We start from the raw sequence: 13,882 nt of genomic DNA, 5'->3' as shown, positions 1-13,882 counted from the left end.
ACTGCCTTTGCTACAGTTGGGAAAACTGTGTGGCATCACAGAGCACTGTGTCTTTCAGGGAACATGTAAGCCCACCATGGCTCTTAGTCATGAGAAAGCCACTGCTAATTAAGAAACTAGGGGCAGTAGACAAGCCCTAATCTATACAATGCTTAATAGATGAACAGAATGTTGATCCTTACCTAAACTATGCTTAGTTTATCAAAGATGTATACATAGCTACTTTGAATTTTTGTTTTATTATTTGTGCCCATGCATGTGCCAGGTCAGAGGATGACTTCCAGGAGCTAGGTCTCTTCTGCCAGGGGTCCTGGGGATCAAACTCAGTCATCAGGTTTGCTTAGCAAGTGCTTTTACCTATGGAGCTATCTGGATGGCCCTCACTGAAGCCTTTTAAATGCTTTGGCTGTCTAAAGTGTGTTATTCCAATGCCTTGTGTGGAAGAATAAACAGTTTCATGTGTGGAGAGGCCACGCTGAGTCCCTGGTGTGACAGGAGTCAGGTTACACCTGCTGAGCTCTTTCCCTGCTGAACACAAGGCCAACTCGAAAACTTATTCAATGTGACTTTTTCATGGTTTTTTTTTTTTTTTTTTTTTTTTTTTTTTTTTTTTTTTTTTTTTTTAGGGAAATGAGTGATGGGTGTGATCAATTCATCAAATCAAGGGTTTTCCCAAAGGTTATCTTTTAAAAAACTGCCTGTCTTTCCTGCCCCTCCTCCTTTCTTTGCATGTGGGGCTGGCTTCCGGCTTCGGTGAGGAACTGCTTAGGGTCCAAAGATTCTGGTGTACCAATTTGCAACCCCACCAGCAGTGGAGGAGTGTTCCTCTTTCTCCGCACCCTCTCCAACACCTGCTGTCTCCTGAATTTTTAATCTTAGCCATTCTGACTGGTGTAAGATGAAATCTTAGGGTTGTTTTGATTTGCATTTCCCTAATGACTAATGAAGTTGAGCATTTTTTAAGATGCTTCTCCGCCATCCAAAGTTCTTCAGGTGAGAATTCTTTGTTTAACTCTGTACCCCATTTTTTAATAGGGTTGTTCGGTTTTCTGGAGTCTAACTTCTTGAGTTCTTTATATATATTGGATATTAGCCCTCTATCTGATGTAGGATTGGTGAAGATCTTTTCCCAATTTGTTGGTTGCCGATCTGTCCTCTTGATGGTGTCCTTTGCCTTACAGAAACTCTGTAACCTTATGAGGTCCCATTTGTCAATTCTTGCTCTTAGAGCATACGCTATTGGTGTTCTGTTCAGAAACTTTCTCCCTGTACCGATGTCCTCAAGGGTCTTCCCCAGTTTCTTTTCTATTAGCTTCAGAGTGTCTGGCTTTATGTGGAGGTCAGTCTGGCGGTTCCTCCGAAAACTGGGCACCTCACTTCCAGAAGATCCTGCTATACCACTCCTGGGCATATACCCAGAGGATTCCCCACCATGTAATAAGGATACATGCTCTACTATGTTCATAGCAGCCCTATTTATAATTGCCAGATGCTGGAAAGAACCCAGGTATCCCTCAACAGAAGAGTGGATACAAAAAATGTGGTATATCTACACAATGGAGTACTATTCAGCCATTAGAAACAATGAATTCATGAAATTCTTAGGCAAATGGATGGAGCTAGAGAACATCATACTAAGTGAGGTAACCCAGACTCAAAAGGTGAATCATGGTATGCACTCACTAATAAGTGGTTATTAACCTAGAAAACTGGAATACCCAAAACATAATCCACACATCAAATGAGATACAAGAAGAAAGCAGGAGTGGTCCCTGGTTCTGGAAAGACTCAGTGAAACAGTATTTGGCAAAACCAGAACGGGGAACTGGGAAGGGGTGGGAGGGAGGACAGGGGAAGAGAAGGGGGCTTACGGGACTTTCGGGGGGGGGGGGGCTAGAAAAGGGGAAATCATTTGAAATGTAAATAAATTATATCGAATAAAAAAAAAAGAATGAAAAAAAAAAAGATTCTGGTGTAGTCCCACGGGGGCCAGGATGAGCCAGCTTATCTCGCTGAGCATTTACCTGCCCCTCTGTAGGGTGTCACATACTTTTAATTTGCATAGAAGCATCTTGGAGAGGCTTTAAGATGTAGATTCAGATTCAGTCCACCAGAGATGGGACCTGAGAGTCTGTTTCTAACCAGTTCCTAGTTCATGCAAGGCAAACAAGTCCACATGCTCAGTGTCAGTCCTCGGCTCCCGGGAAAGAAGAGGGAGTTGTCCTATTAAAATATTACAGGCAAGAGCCTACAGTGCCGCGCAACCAACTCCCCTTCTCACATGCAGTCTGAGAAGAAAGCCCGAGGCGGCATTTTACACAGTTCTCAGAGGAATTTCAAAGGATGATCCATGGAGATTGTGCTGCTTACAAGGACTGGAAGCAAAGCAATTAGCAAACACCGAGGACCAGGGGCCCTCTAGGAAAGAGCACTTTGGGCCTCAGTGGTTACATCTGAGTAAGGATTGCTCTTCCAGCCTGCTGTGCTTTCCCAGTGATAACTCATTAGTAAGCGGGGCTCATACGGGAAGATCCTCTAGTGAGCCATTGCAAAGTTTCTCCTCCAGCAACATGGATTGTGAACATTTGAGCAGATCTGAACATGGGTATTGTGACCAAATCCTTTCCAACACATTTTTAATGCTTTTTTATTGTTTCATTTTGTTCTTTTAGCAATCTGCATACTCCCCTGTTTGAATGGCGGGCGCTGTGTGGCCCCTTATCAGTGTGACTGTCCCACAGGCTGGACTGGGTCCCGCTGTCATACAGGTAGGCTTCCTCCCACGGTTTGTTTTCATGATGGTTTAGTTTTATTAAACCATAGGAGACACAGATGGATTGAACTTGGACTGAGCAGTGGTATCACGACAGAAGGGTGTCAGCCATTCTTGAGAACATCTCAAGATGGTCCTGAGGCTACTTCTCGAGCTAAAGTGGATCACCACCAAAAACCACTTTTCAGGAAAATGTACTAAAGAATACCATCTACATTGGCACCTGTTCTTGATCCTTCCAGAACAATGCCTCTCCCTCCCTCCCTCCCCACTGAGTCCCACCGGCTAGTAAAAGACCTCTTCTCTGGATCCTATCTGGTAGCTACGTGTTGATTCTCAGTTCCATTTCCAGGCCAACATGAATGATCAGTGGAGGATCATTCCACTCAGAGGCATGGAGCATGCAAACATATAGGCTCAGACTGCTGTGTAACTGAATCTCAGCTCCTTCTGACATGAAGGAAACACAGGGTGTGGCTGTAAAGATGGACAGAATCAGGAAATGTATGGGGCAAATTCAAGGCACTGGACTAAGCCTTGAGAGCATAGAAGCCCTGGAGGGTTTCATGCAGAAACAAATACTTAGTGATGGGTGGAGGATGGAAAGATGTCTCAGTGGTTAAGAGCACTGGCTACTCTTCCAGAAGACCTGGGTTCAACTTCTAATTCCACATGGCAGCTCACAACTGACTGTAATTTCAGTGACAGGTGATCCAATGCCCTTTTCTAGCCTCTGTGAGTACCCAGCAAGTGCAGGGTGCATAGACCCACATGCAAGCAAACAACACATATGCATAAAAGGGGTTTTTTTGTTTTGTTTTGTTTTGTTTTGTTTTGTTTAAGTTGTTTGGGCAGCAGTAAGGGATTAGCTGAGACATTATAGGTACATAGTTGACAAGAAGTAACAAGATCTAAAGAAATGATAATCAAAAATGGTGACTCTGTGAGAATCTGGAAAAGGAGGATCAATGCTACTTTGATAGGTGACAGATCTGACTGGAGGGGAGTTGGAGGGAGGGGAAGGTGATTCTACTCTTTCTAGTCTGACCTCAGGAATTGAAAGCAATACCATTTACTGAGCTAGAGGAGCTAGGATAAACATGGTGGTTGGTGTCCAGGCAAGGAGCTGAACCTGAGGAGTCTGGGACACACTAGTGTAGCAGTCCAAAAGGCATGATAGTTTGGGCTCCTAGCAAATACATATAGATTGAAGACAAATTCGTGCATCACCGAGGAAGAGAGCGTAAGGGAGAGAAAATAGCGCTGAGCAGAAGATCCTTGGCATGAGTGGGAGGGAGCGGTTGAGATGTGAGAATATTGCTAGTAGTGACTCCTGTCGGGGATCGCCTTGCGCCGTGCCCCTGGGGTAAGTCATGTTTTCTTATCCCAGCAAATGGAAACTGTGGGGAGTCGGATTGAGATGCTCAGGGTTAATTTTTGTTAGGTTTTATCCTGATTGTCTCATCTTAATTTTTTATGATCAAATTGTAAATAAGTATATCCTGCTGGCCCACTCTCACTCTTCCTTGGCAAGGGGAAGGCCTGGTGTTCACTTCTCCTTCGTCTCCTCTTCATCCCTGGCCCTTGGAGCCTGCTTAGCAGACAGCTGTGTTTTAAGAAGGACAGGCTTTTCATCCAGGAAAGGGCCTGCCCTGCTGTGTTAAAGTAAAACTCATAGCCAGCCCTCCCCCGATGGCTATCTGATTTTCTTCCTGTAAGGACTCACCTGACAGGTAGAGCTTGTGGGTAATGGGCTTTCATCAGTGGTGAGATCCCATGCTGTTTTAACAAATGGGCTTGTGCACATGAAGATTCGTAGGCTTAGGAAAAAGATGCCTGCATATTAAATCTTTGGGCATTCTCTCAGAGTTTCATTTGTGACTAATCTTAATCCTAATTATGGTTCTCGAATTATGATTAATGATGAGATATAGACATATGTATGTATATATATATAATTTATATGTATATATTAATTTAAAAGATTATGAGAAGCATCTCCTGGTCACACAGGAAGGACTATTGAACACATGTTTTATGTGTATGAGTGTTTTGCCTGCATATATGTCTGTGTACCACTTGCATGCCTGCTGCCCAGAGGTCAGAAGAGGGCATCGGATCCTCTGGAACTGGAGTTACAGATGGTTGTGAACCACCACATGGGTGCTGGGGATCAAACCCAGGTCCTCTGGAAGAGTGGTCGGTGCTCTTAACCACTGAGCCATCTCTCCAGCCTCATCTGTTGTTCCGGCATTCTGCATGACAGACTTACTCTCCTGTAAACTGCTGTCTGACTTAGTCAACCTAGAGTTTATTGCCGGCTCCCTCCAGAGAGCCATAAATTAACTGAGTATATAAAACACTTAGATCAGAACTAAGACCCAGACTGGTTCCAGCCACACATTAGAATAATAATAGTAAAATATTTTGAAAGACAGAACCCAGTGGGATTGATGTGATCAGTAAAGCTGACTTAGCGTGGTGAAACTTAACATAAGGACTTGGTGTGGAACCTCTCCCCACCCCTCCCCCTACCCTACCTGAGGAATAGCTCAGCTTGGGGGGTGGGAGGGGAGTGATGCCACATATGGATGTAAAGTGTGTAAGGAATGGTCAGTGGTAGCTCAGGGGGAAGAAAGAGCAAGGCCTACCCCGTGGGCCTTCGTGACATCTTTAGAAGTCTAAGTGTTGACTAAGTGAATGCATTTCTTTCATCACAGCTACTTGTCAGTCTCCCTGCTTAAATGGTGGGAAATGCGTAAGACCAAACAGATGCCATTGTCTCTCAGCCTGGACAGGACATGATTGCTCCAGGTAAGACAACATAGGATGAGCTGTAACTCTTGGACTCTATTTCAGGAGTGGGAGGATGGAATTCAAGAGCTAGAAGGTTATCTCTAGTTGGAGTGTAAACTTGGTTAACCACAGGCTATCTCGATAGTCTCTCTAAACCGTCCCCAAACCCAAAGCTAGAAATAATTAAATCAGGATTGATGAGGAAGACAAGATCTCAAAAATAAACAGTCTGAGTGTCCTTCAACAGCATGTATACTAAAACTGGACAAATAGATCATGCACACACACACTAAATAAATACATAAATACTAAAAGTGAGTAAAAATTTACACAAATGATAAAAGTAATATTCTTATACAGAAAATGCAAAGTAAGTAATATAGTTTATTGAAAATGTCCTAGTAAGGTCTGATATAATGGTGCATACCTTTAATCCCAGCACTCCAGAGGGGAAACAGGAGGGTCTCTGTGAGTTTTAGGCCAGCTAGGGCTATATAGTAAAACCCTGTCTCAAAGAAGGAAATAAAGGAAAGAAAAAAAGGAAGGGAGGGAGGGAGAAAGGGAAGGAGGAGGGAGGGAGGGAAAGTATCCTCAACCAATGTTTGAACTACATAACCACAGTAAAACTATTGAAGTTGATAAAAATGTTTAGTAATATTTTAAGATTTCCAAGCCCCTTCCCCTCATCCATTAACAAGTATTGTTACAGATGTGTCCACTAGACTAAGATTTGTTGCCCCCTTTTCCATGAGCATCCCCAAAATTTCCCCCTACCTCAGTTCATCTTTCCTCTTGAACCTGTTGATTTTCTGATGTTTTCTTTCATTGTCTGTCTTCAGGAAAAGGAGAAGCGGGCTTTAACCCCATGCCCCACCACCTCTCCCAAGCAGAATCATCTCCTTCCGGTAGCTCCTGGAACTCACACCAAGAAAGACCAACACGGTGCTGGGGCTCGTTGTGTTTTATAAGCTTGAGGTTGACTTGTTAATTTTGTGATCTATTTTGTTATTTTTTGTGATGTCCTTTCTTACATTTGCATTGTTTAAATATGCTTGCATTTTCTATATAAAAGTTATATTAAACAGACGCGCTCCATCCTCTCCAGGTGTACATACGCTGCTGTCTGCTGGGAAAGCCCCTGGAATACATTTTTATTCAATTACCTAAAGATGACTTTCCATTAAAATATATTTTGCTACTAAATAAGATTTTTGTTCGGTAGTGCCATTTTTCCAAGGTGGCCAGGGAACAAAGAAAAGAACTCATGAACTTCCTTCTGATCCTCTGGCATAGCACACGATTGCAGTTATGATAAAGAAGGCCCCTCCTTTGGTCCTGTCTTGTTTACACAGTGTGTGGCTGTAAAGGTTTTCTTTCTTCATTAAAGGAATTCAAGCCAGATGTAGTGCCCCCTGCAGAGAAATCTGTCCTGGTGCTGAGGGTGACCTGGAGGTTCCTTTTCCACATTTGGAAAGTTCCATCAACTTGGAGGTGGGGGTGGAATGATCACAATTTATAAGTAAATGTACTCTAAAAAGTTCTCAGAGGTGGCTCCTGGTTTTCCTAAAAAGGAAGGAAGGAAGGAAGGAAGGAAGGAAGGAAGGAAGGAAGGAAGGAAGGAAGGAAGGAAGAGGGAGGGAAGAAGAGAGAGAGAGAAGAAAGAAGAAAGAGAGGGAGGGAGGAAGCAGAGACAGAGGCAGCTGCCCAGGAGACAGCCAAGCTGCCTCACAGTTTCTATGACCTCATCCACTTTCATCATTATACCTATTTCAGAATAAAGACTTTCCAGACCTCAGAAAACAAAGCCAAACCCTAAATTTCATTTTAATATAAGAAATATATAATCACATTGGCTCCGTCCTCTGGGAGAACTTCTCCCACAAGGCACAGGGTACACTGTAGAAGGATCTTGCCACCCGCTCCTGTGGTCTCCTGGCCATTGGCTCATTCTCCTGACATCCTCCCGTTCTCACCCATATGCCTGTCATTCAGTTTGTCTCCAGCTTCATCCCATGTTTATCTTCATCAGTTATAATCATAAAAATACAAAAACAAGTTTAAAAATCCATGATTAATAAAAAGGATAAGTAGTACCAGAAAGAAAGCAAGAGAAGACGTTGATCATAACACTTGGTTCTCCAAGTACCTATCGATGAAATACATCTGCCAAGTACGCCTGCTCCCAAGCATGCTATCCTGTCATCTGCCGAATTACATACTACACGGCCCTCAAAAAATAGTGCAGTGCCATGGGACTTGTCAGAAGCAAAAAACTTCTGACAAGAAGTGACAGGAGTGACAGGGGTTGAAAATCAAGATACAAAACATTCTAGTTGCTTTAAATAGGTCAAAAGGTTCGGAATTCGGATTCTTATACCCTGAATGTATTAAAAGGTTTATAATTCCAAAATAAGACAAATTAGATGTGTTATACGAGATTTTAAGAAAGCAACACATCATATAAGTGAGGGTTTTTTTTTCAATCTAGAATGGGGATATATGATGGTGTTGGGGGGTGTCTGTGTGTGTATCTGTATGTTCATGTGTGGGCGTGTGGACACACACACACACACTTTACCTTCTACCTTGTTTGAGACAAGGTCTCTCACTCACGGTCACGTACGCCAGGGTCGCTGGACTGCAGGCTCCTAGGAACTCGCTCTGTTCCTATGAGCGCTCTGCAGGAGCCGTGCAGCTGCAGACATGTGCTCATACTTGAAGCACACAGTCCTCCAGGCAGAAGACTGGCCATCCTTATCAGGTCAGCTGTGCCGGCTCTCAGTAGACCACCAAGAATGGACCTGTGTTAATAACTGTTCCCTTGGAGAAGGAGGTGACAGGGAAGATCCCTGGACCCTGACCTGTGTCAAAGCCAAGTGAAAACCAAAGCATGTTTTAGGGAGTGGCAGCTCGCCATAGCACCATTTTTATCAGTGAAGATATGAACACAGACAACATCCAACAACAGGACCCCCCCCCCAAGTGTGCTGTCCTGATGTCTGCTGAATTACATATTACGCAGCCCTCAAAAAAAAAAAAAAAAAAAAAAAAAAAAAAAAAAAAAAAAAAAAAAAAGCAGCGCCACAGAACTTGTTGGAAACAGAAAGTTACAGAGTGACCGGGGTTGAAAGAAAATCAGGATACAAAACATTCTAGACCAGGGTGTAGATTAGTGGAAAAGTCAGTGCTTATGTGCAGGAGACCCTGGATTTAGACCCAACCATCTCTCCTTTCAAGCTTCCATGCTCAAAAGATGTAAAAATCTACTTTTTAAAGAATAAAAAGGAGAATGCCCAATATTACAGATCATCTATGTATATTGTATCTCAAGTTAAAATGTGACAGGGCTTAGTAGTAAACAGCACCTGCTGCTCTCATGGAGAACCACGGTCAGTTCACAACACCCACATCAGGTGCTTCATAGCCACTTATCATCTCCACGGGATCCAACACTTTCTAGGCCCTTCAGACAATTATACTAATAGGCATAGAAAAACACACAATTAAAAAAAAAACTACCTTTTTAACTTTTTAAAGCAAGATACATATGGCACCAAATAACTATGGATCAGATAAGGTCAAGCACCCATGGCTTCTCCGCACAAAGTATGAAACAGGAGGATTACTAGCCATGATCTGAAGGAGAAAGATGCAAAAGCAGGCCACACAGTGAAGTTTTCTATTTGTTCTTTGCAAGATGTGACAGGCCCTAGAGTGTCATCTCAATACAAAGATGAAAGTCCAAGGACATTGGTACTATGATTTAAGACATGTTTTTGTTTTTGTTTTTAATGAAACAAATAGGAACAGCTGGACTATCCCACTAACTCAAAGAGGAAGTAACTTCAACCTTCAAGTCCCTATAATCAAGGCAGGTTTTAGTGATATGATGACAAAGAGAATTTTAAGGGACTGAAACCTGGAAATAGAAACAGAAAAAAATTACTAAGAGTCAGAGCACCTCCTAAATCACGGTTTCACATCTATATAATTAGATTTCATATTACTTCTCTTATGTCTTTCGTTTCCAAATACTGTAGATTTCTTACACTAATGACACAGATTAAAAACCATTATTATTAAAAATAGGTTTACATGAAAGTTCATGGAGAGCAATTCAAAAGAATGTAAGGATGAATAATTATCCTAGCCAGTTATTAAAATGTAGTTAAGCTTTGAGTAATTCAATTTGTACCAACTATAAAGAGACAGCTTGGTGTCTATGGAATAAAATGAACAACCTAGAACACGCTGACATTGGGTGATAGAAAAAAAAGGCTCTCACTGGTAGCTTGGACACTGAGAAATGGATCAAGACAGGATTGGACAAGTGAGAAGTGTATTAGGGGAAACCTTGTGAGACGTTGATGATGAGAACTAGAAGAAGCAAGGAGTTGCTGGGCTGTGTTAGTCGTACACCGTTACTATGACAAAATGTCTGTGGCAATCAGCTTAATACAAGAAAAGGTTTGGTCAGGCACAAATTTCAGTCCAAAATTGCCTAGAGTTTGGGGCTGTCACCACAGGACATCAGGCCAGGAAGAATGTGCTGCAGAAGAAAGCTGGTTACCTCGTGGGAAACAAAGACATAGACAGGGATGGGACAGGGTCCCAAAGTCATCCCAAGAGCAATGACAGTAGTTTACGCAATTTAAAAGCCTAGTCTTGGCTCTGTGGTTTATGGGTTATTTATGCGATTAAATACTAAAAGCTATTTAAACATTTTATAAATATATTAACCAAGATTGTTAATGTCGTGAAAAAAATCAGTGTTGTATGTTGTGAATTGAGAACGGAATATAAAAAGTGTTTCTTGTGGTTCTCAGTTGCCTAAAATATGTACATACAAAGTACATGCAGAACTGCCAAATTTTGTTTTTTAATTATTTTCTTCTGTAGGAGAGGGAAGTTTGGGCCATTTTTTTTTACATCTTCATTCAGTTTTCCCCTTTAAATTTCACTTATTTTCAATGAAGATACATCACTTTAGTACCAGCTATGGTGGGACAGGCCTGCAAATCCCAGCACTCAACAGGCTAAGGTGGGAGGATCCCAAGTATGGGGCCATCCTCTGCTATAGAACAAGTGCCAAGCCAGCCTGGGCCATATAAGGAGGCACTATCTCAACATCAAAAACCAAAAGCTATGTCATAATTATGTTTGTAAATACACTTTCTTCTTCATATCGAGTGATGATCTCCATGAAAACCAATTGAAAGAAAATCTCCACATTAATGCATAAGGACGTATATACCTGGTTCATCATACACATAGGGCAGACCCCGTATACATTTAAAAGCTGCCTTCCTTTTGTTTTGTTTAAACACACCTTCAGAAACAACTGGAGAAGAATTAAGATCGAAAAGACTATTAGTCTAACATGATGTAGGAGAGCTGACCTGACAGGCACAGCTGTGTGATAAGAGGATATCACCTGGTGATTAAAGTAAGGTATTTATAAATGAAGCATTAAAAACACCCCAGTAGTTTATTTTTATGCACTATATATATTCTCCAGGTAAAGGGTTATGTAAGAGGCAGATATTCATGCTAAATTCTCCAGTCAAGTCCTACTAGAATCGCGTTCTGGGGCTTCCTTAGCAACCAGTATGAGCCTTGGATGATGGCTGCTGGGGTACTCTTCTCCTGGATGACTTTAGGCAGTGACAGCAACGTCCTTCTTCTGCTAATCTTAGATGAGCCAATTCCAGGAAACCTGGGCCCAGGGCCTGGGTATGCACGAAACGTGAATGGACAAGCAGTCCTAAGCATGACTGTGAAGAACAATGAGCCAACTGCAAGGGACCCAGAGCCTCTGGGGACCCAGGGACCCAGGGACCCAGGGACGCAATATTCACATATTCTCAACCACAGAACTCAGCATCCAAAGCCACTTAAGACACATGCTCTACATGGGAGCGATATCTCTGAATACTTTAGGGTTTTAAAATGAGTGAAGCCACAAACACAGATACCCCAAGAAACAGGTTGCTGGGTGTTAGACCAATCAGAAGGCTGCTGACCCTCCTCTTCTAAGGAATTGTGGATCCTGGGCCCTCCTCTCAGAAATGTTTATCAAGTAAGTTTTCTTGGGTCCTGAGTCCTGGGTCCTGAGATTGTCTAATTACACACCCAGTCAGTCATTAAGATTTCTATTTTCATCATATCCTCTGGATCTTTTTACTTTCCCAGCTGGATCAAGGGAGGTAATGCGTCTCAAAGTTAAAGAATATCCTATCACAAAAGGTAATAGGGAGCCAGGTCAAACTAGAAAAACCTGATAGGAGAGACTGAGGTCAGAATTCAATAAGGCCATCAGCATACATTTTCCCAAGGACACCACATTCTTCAAATCATTCCTGTGACATGGTTAGAGAGCAGATACTTCCAAAGTCTCACTTAGCATACCTTAAAGTTTGTATTATGATTTGTCGCTTAAAATACATTCCCCCCACCCCACACACACACACACTATCACATAGAGCTGTGAGGATTCAAAGCTCTGTGGACGCCCTTCATTTTATAAGTAACCAAATAAATCTTTGTCGGTGCTTCTTAGCCCCGCCTCCTGCTCTGCCCCTCCCAGTCTGTCTCAGCACATTCTGCAAAGCTCCTCTTTTCTCTTAAGGACTCAAAAGCACGCCGGAGTGGTGCCCTCGTGACCAACGCCAAACCCAAGGTCAGGCTCAACCAGGCTGTGCAGCACCCTTTCCAGGTGAGCCTTAGCCTGGGCCCTGACCTCCGCATTTTCAACCTCATGGAAGATTTATTAGTCTAGTGGTTTCTTATTACAGCCTATGTGTCTAATGTTTGCAAAAGAAAACATCCTAATCACAAGGCACCGCAGGTTTAGGAGCGAGTCCCACCAAATGCCCCCAGGCTGTGTTTAAAGGACAGCCCAAATGTTCCAGAAGTGGTAACTGCAAAACAAAGAGGTACTCGTGATGAATGGCTTCTGGCCACTCATCCAGAGGCCTTTGCGTAAGATATTTTTTTCCCTTGCTGATACCACCTTTCTCGATTCTCTGGTCCCACCTAGCTTCACCATTGTGACCCCACCCTCACAATCCTCTTGCTACATCTGTGCTCTTGTGGATACATGTGTGTGTGTGTGTGTGTGTGTGTGTGTGTGTGTGTGTGTGTTTGCAAGGCACGAGATTAAGCACACTGAATTAACTCCCTGAAGGCTTCAGTTCCCGAAACCTCAGGAACTGTTGATTTTGCTATACAACAAGGTCAATTGATCAATTGATCTAAGATAGTAAAAGAATGAACTCTGCCCTTCTCTGTCTCACGGTCCCTTCCAGTAAGTGATCATAGAGTAGAACAGACAAAAGACAGGTACCTAAACATTGAATGAAAACTCTGTGTATATGTGCACACATGTGTGCATGTGTGTATGTGTGTTATATTGAAACTCAGGAGAATTAATAAGTCTGATATTAATGCTCTCATACACTACAAATCTATTATTATTCAAACAAGTTCATGACGTTGGTGTTGACCAAGACCAAGACCCCAGAAACAGATGCCTATGATATAACAGTGTTTTACTTCTCTGTTAGGGGAGAGTCCTGCACACTAGAAATGGGGAATGGGGAAGGGGAGAGGCATAAGCTGGGACTAATGACTTCCCTGTACACAGGCTGCCAAGATGGTCAAGCTAGCAAGACTACCACGTAAACACGGGTGGAAACAGAAAAACCCACCCCTTATTTGTATCCTGATCTTGGGCATGTCACTAAAGCACTAGACTGCTTTGCTGATCCTGTAGCTCCACAGAAGGCAAAGCAAGGGCTCACCACACAGAGCCATGCTTCTCCCCACACAGGCAGCAGGACGCATCCTCACCGTCCGGTCGGCTGAGTGGCTGTCTGCCTTTTCGAACATCTTCCAAACCACAAGTGAGCGCTTGCCCCAAGGTGAAGCTAAGGACATCACAGGTACTCCTGCTGCAGACGGCCTGCTTATGCTTTGGATTTCAACCATATTAATGCACCTCCTAAGGTTTCAGAATACAGAGCCACAACTAGAAGTAAGGAGTGCATAGGGCACACAAGAGCGGGACAGTTAGCTTTCTCCATTCCTAGTGCTGATCCACACAGCCTCCCTCTTAGACTTGAAAAATGACAAACTATTGCAGATAATTCTTCCTGGTTTCCCCACTGCCCCTAATTTTGCAATTGAGTACATTTAAATTCATTTATTTACCTCATTTTATTCTTGCTGCCTTCTCCCATATAACCATCTCCACACTCCTCTCATTTCCCCTTGACTAGTTCTAATTACCCATCTGCTTCCGGTATTGAGTAC

The 13,882-nt window shown here is 42.8% G+C and overlaps 1 protein-coding gene across 1 annotated transcript in view; it reads left to right on the top strand.

Moving 5' to 3' along the window:
* Positions 1–6,775, top strand: part of Svep1 (sushi, von Willebrand factor type A, EGF and pentraxin domain containing 1) — a 170,883-nt gene extending 164,108 nt beyond the window's left edge. Inside the window, exons 46-48 of the mRNA XM_052176534.1 lie at positions 2,673–2,768; positions 5,494–5,587; positions 6,409–6,775. Of these exons, the coding sequence (XP_052032494.1) occupies positions 2,673–2,768; positions 5,494–5,587; positions 6,409–6,430 (212 nt within the window). The 3' untranslated portion in view covers positions 6,431–6,775. The remainder of the gene's footprint in view (positions 1–2,672; positions 2,769–5,493; positions 5,588–6,408) is intronic.
* Positions 6,776–13,882: the final 7,107 nt, after the last annotated feature.

The sequence above is a fragment of the Apodemus sylvaticus genome, chromosome 3 (assembly GCF_947179515.1).
Source record: "Apodemus sylvaticus chromosome 3, mApoSyl1.1, whole genome shotgun sequence".
Classification (NCBI taxonomy): domain Eukaryota; kingdom Metazoa; phylum Chordata; class Mammalia; order Rodentia; family Muridae; genus Apodemus; species Apodemus sylvaticus.
This window is presented reverse-complemented; position numbering and strand designations above follow the sequence as displayed.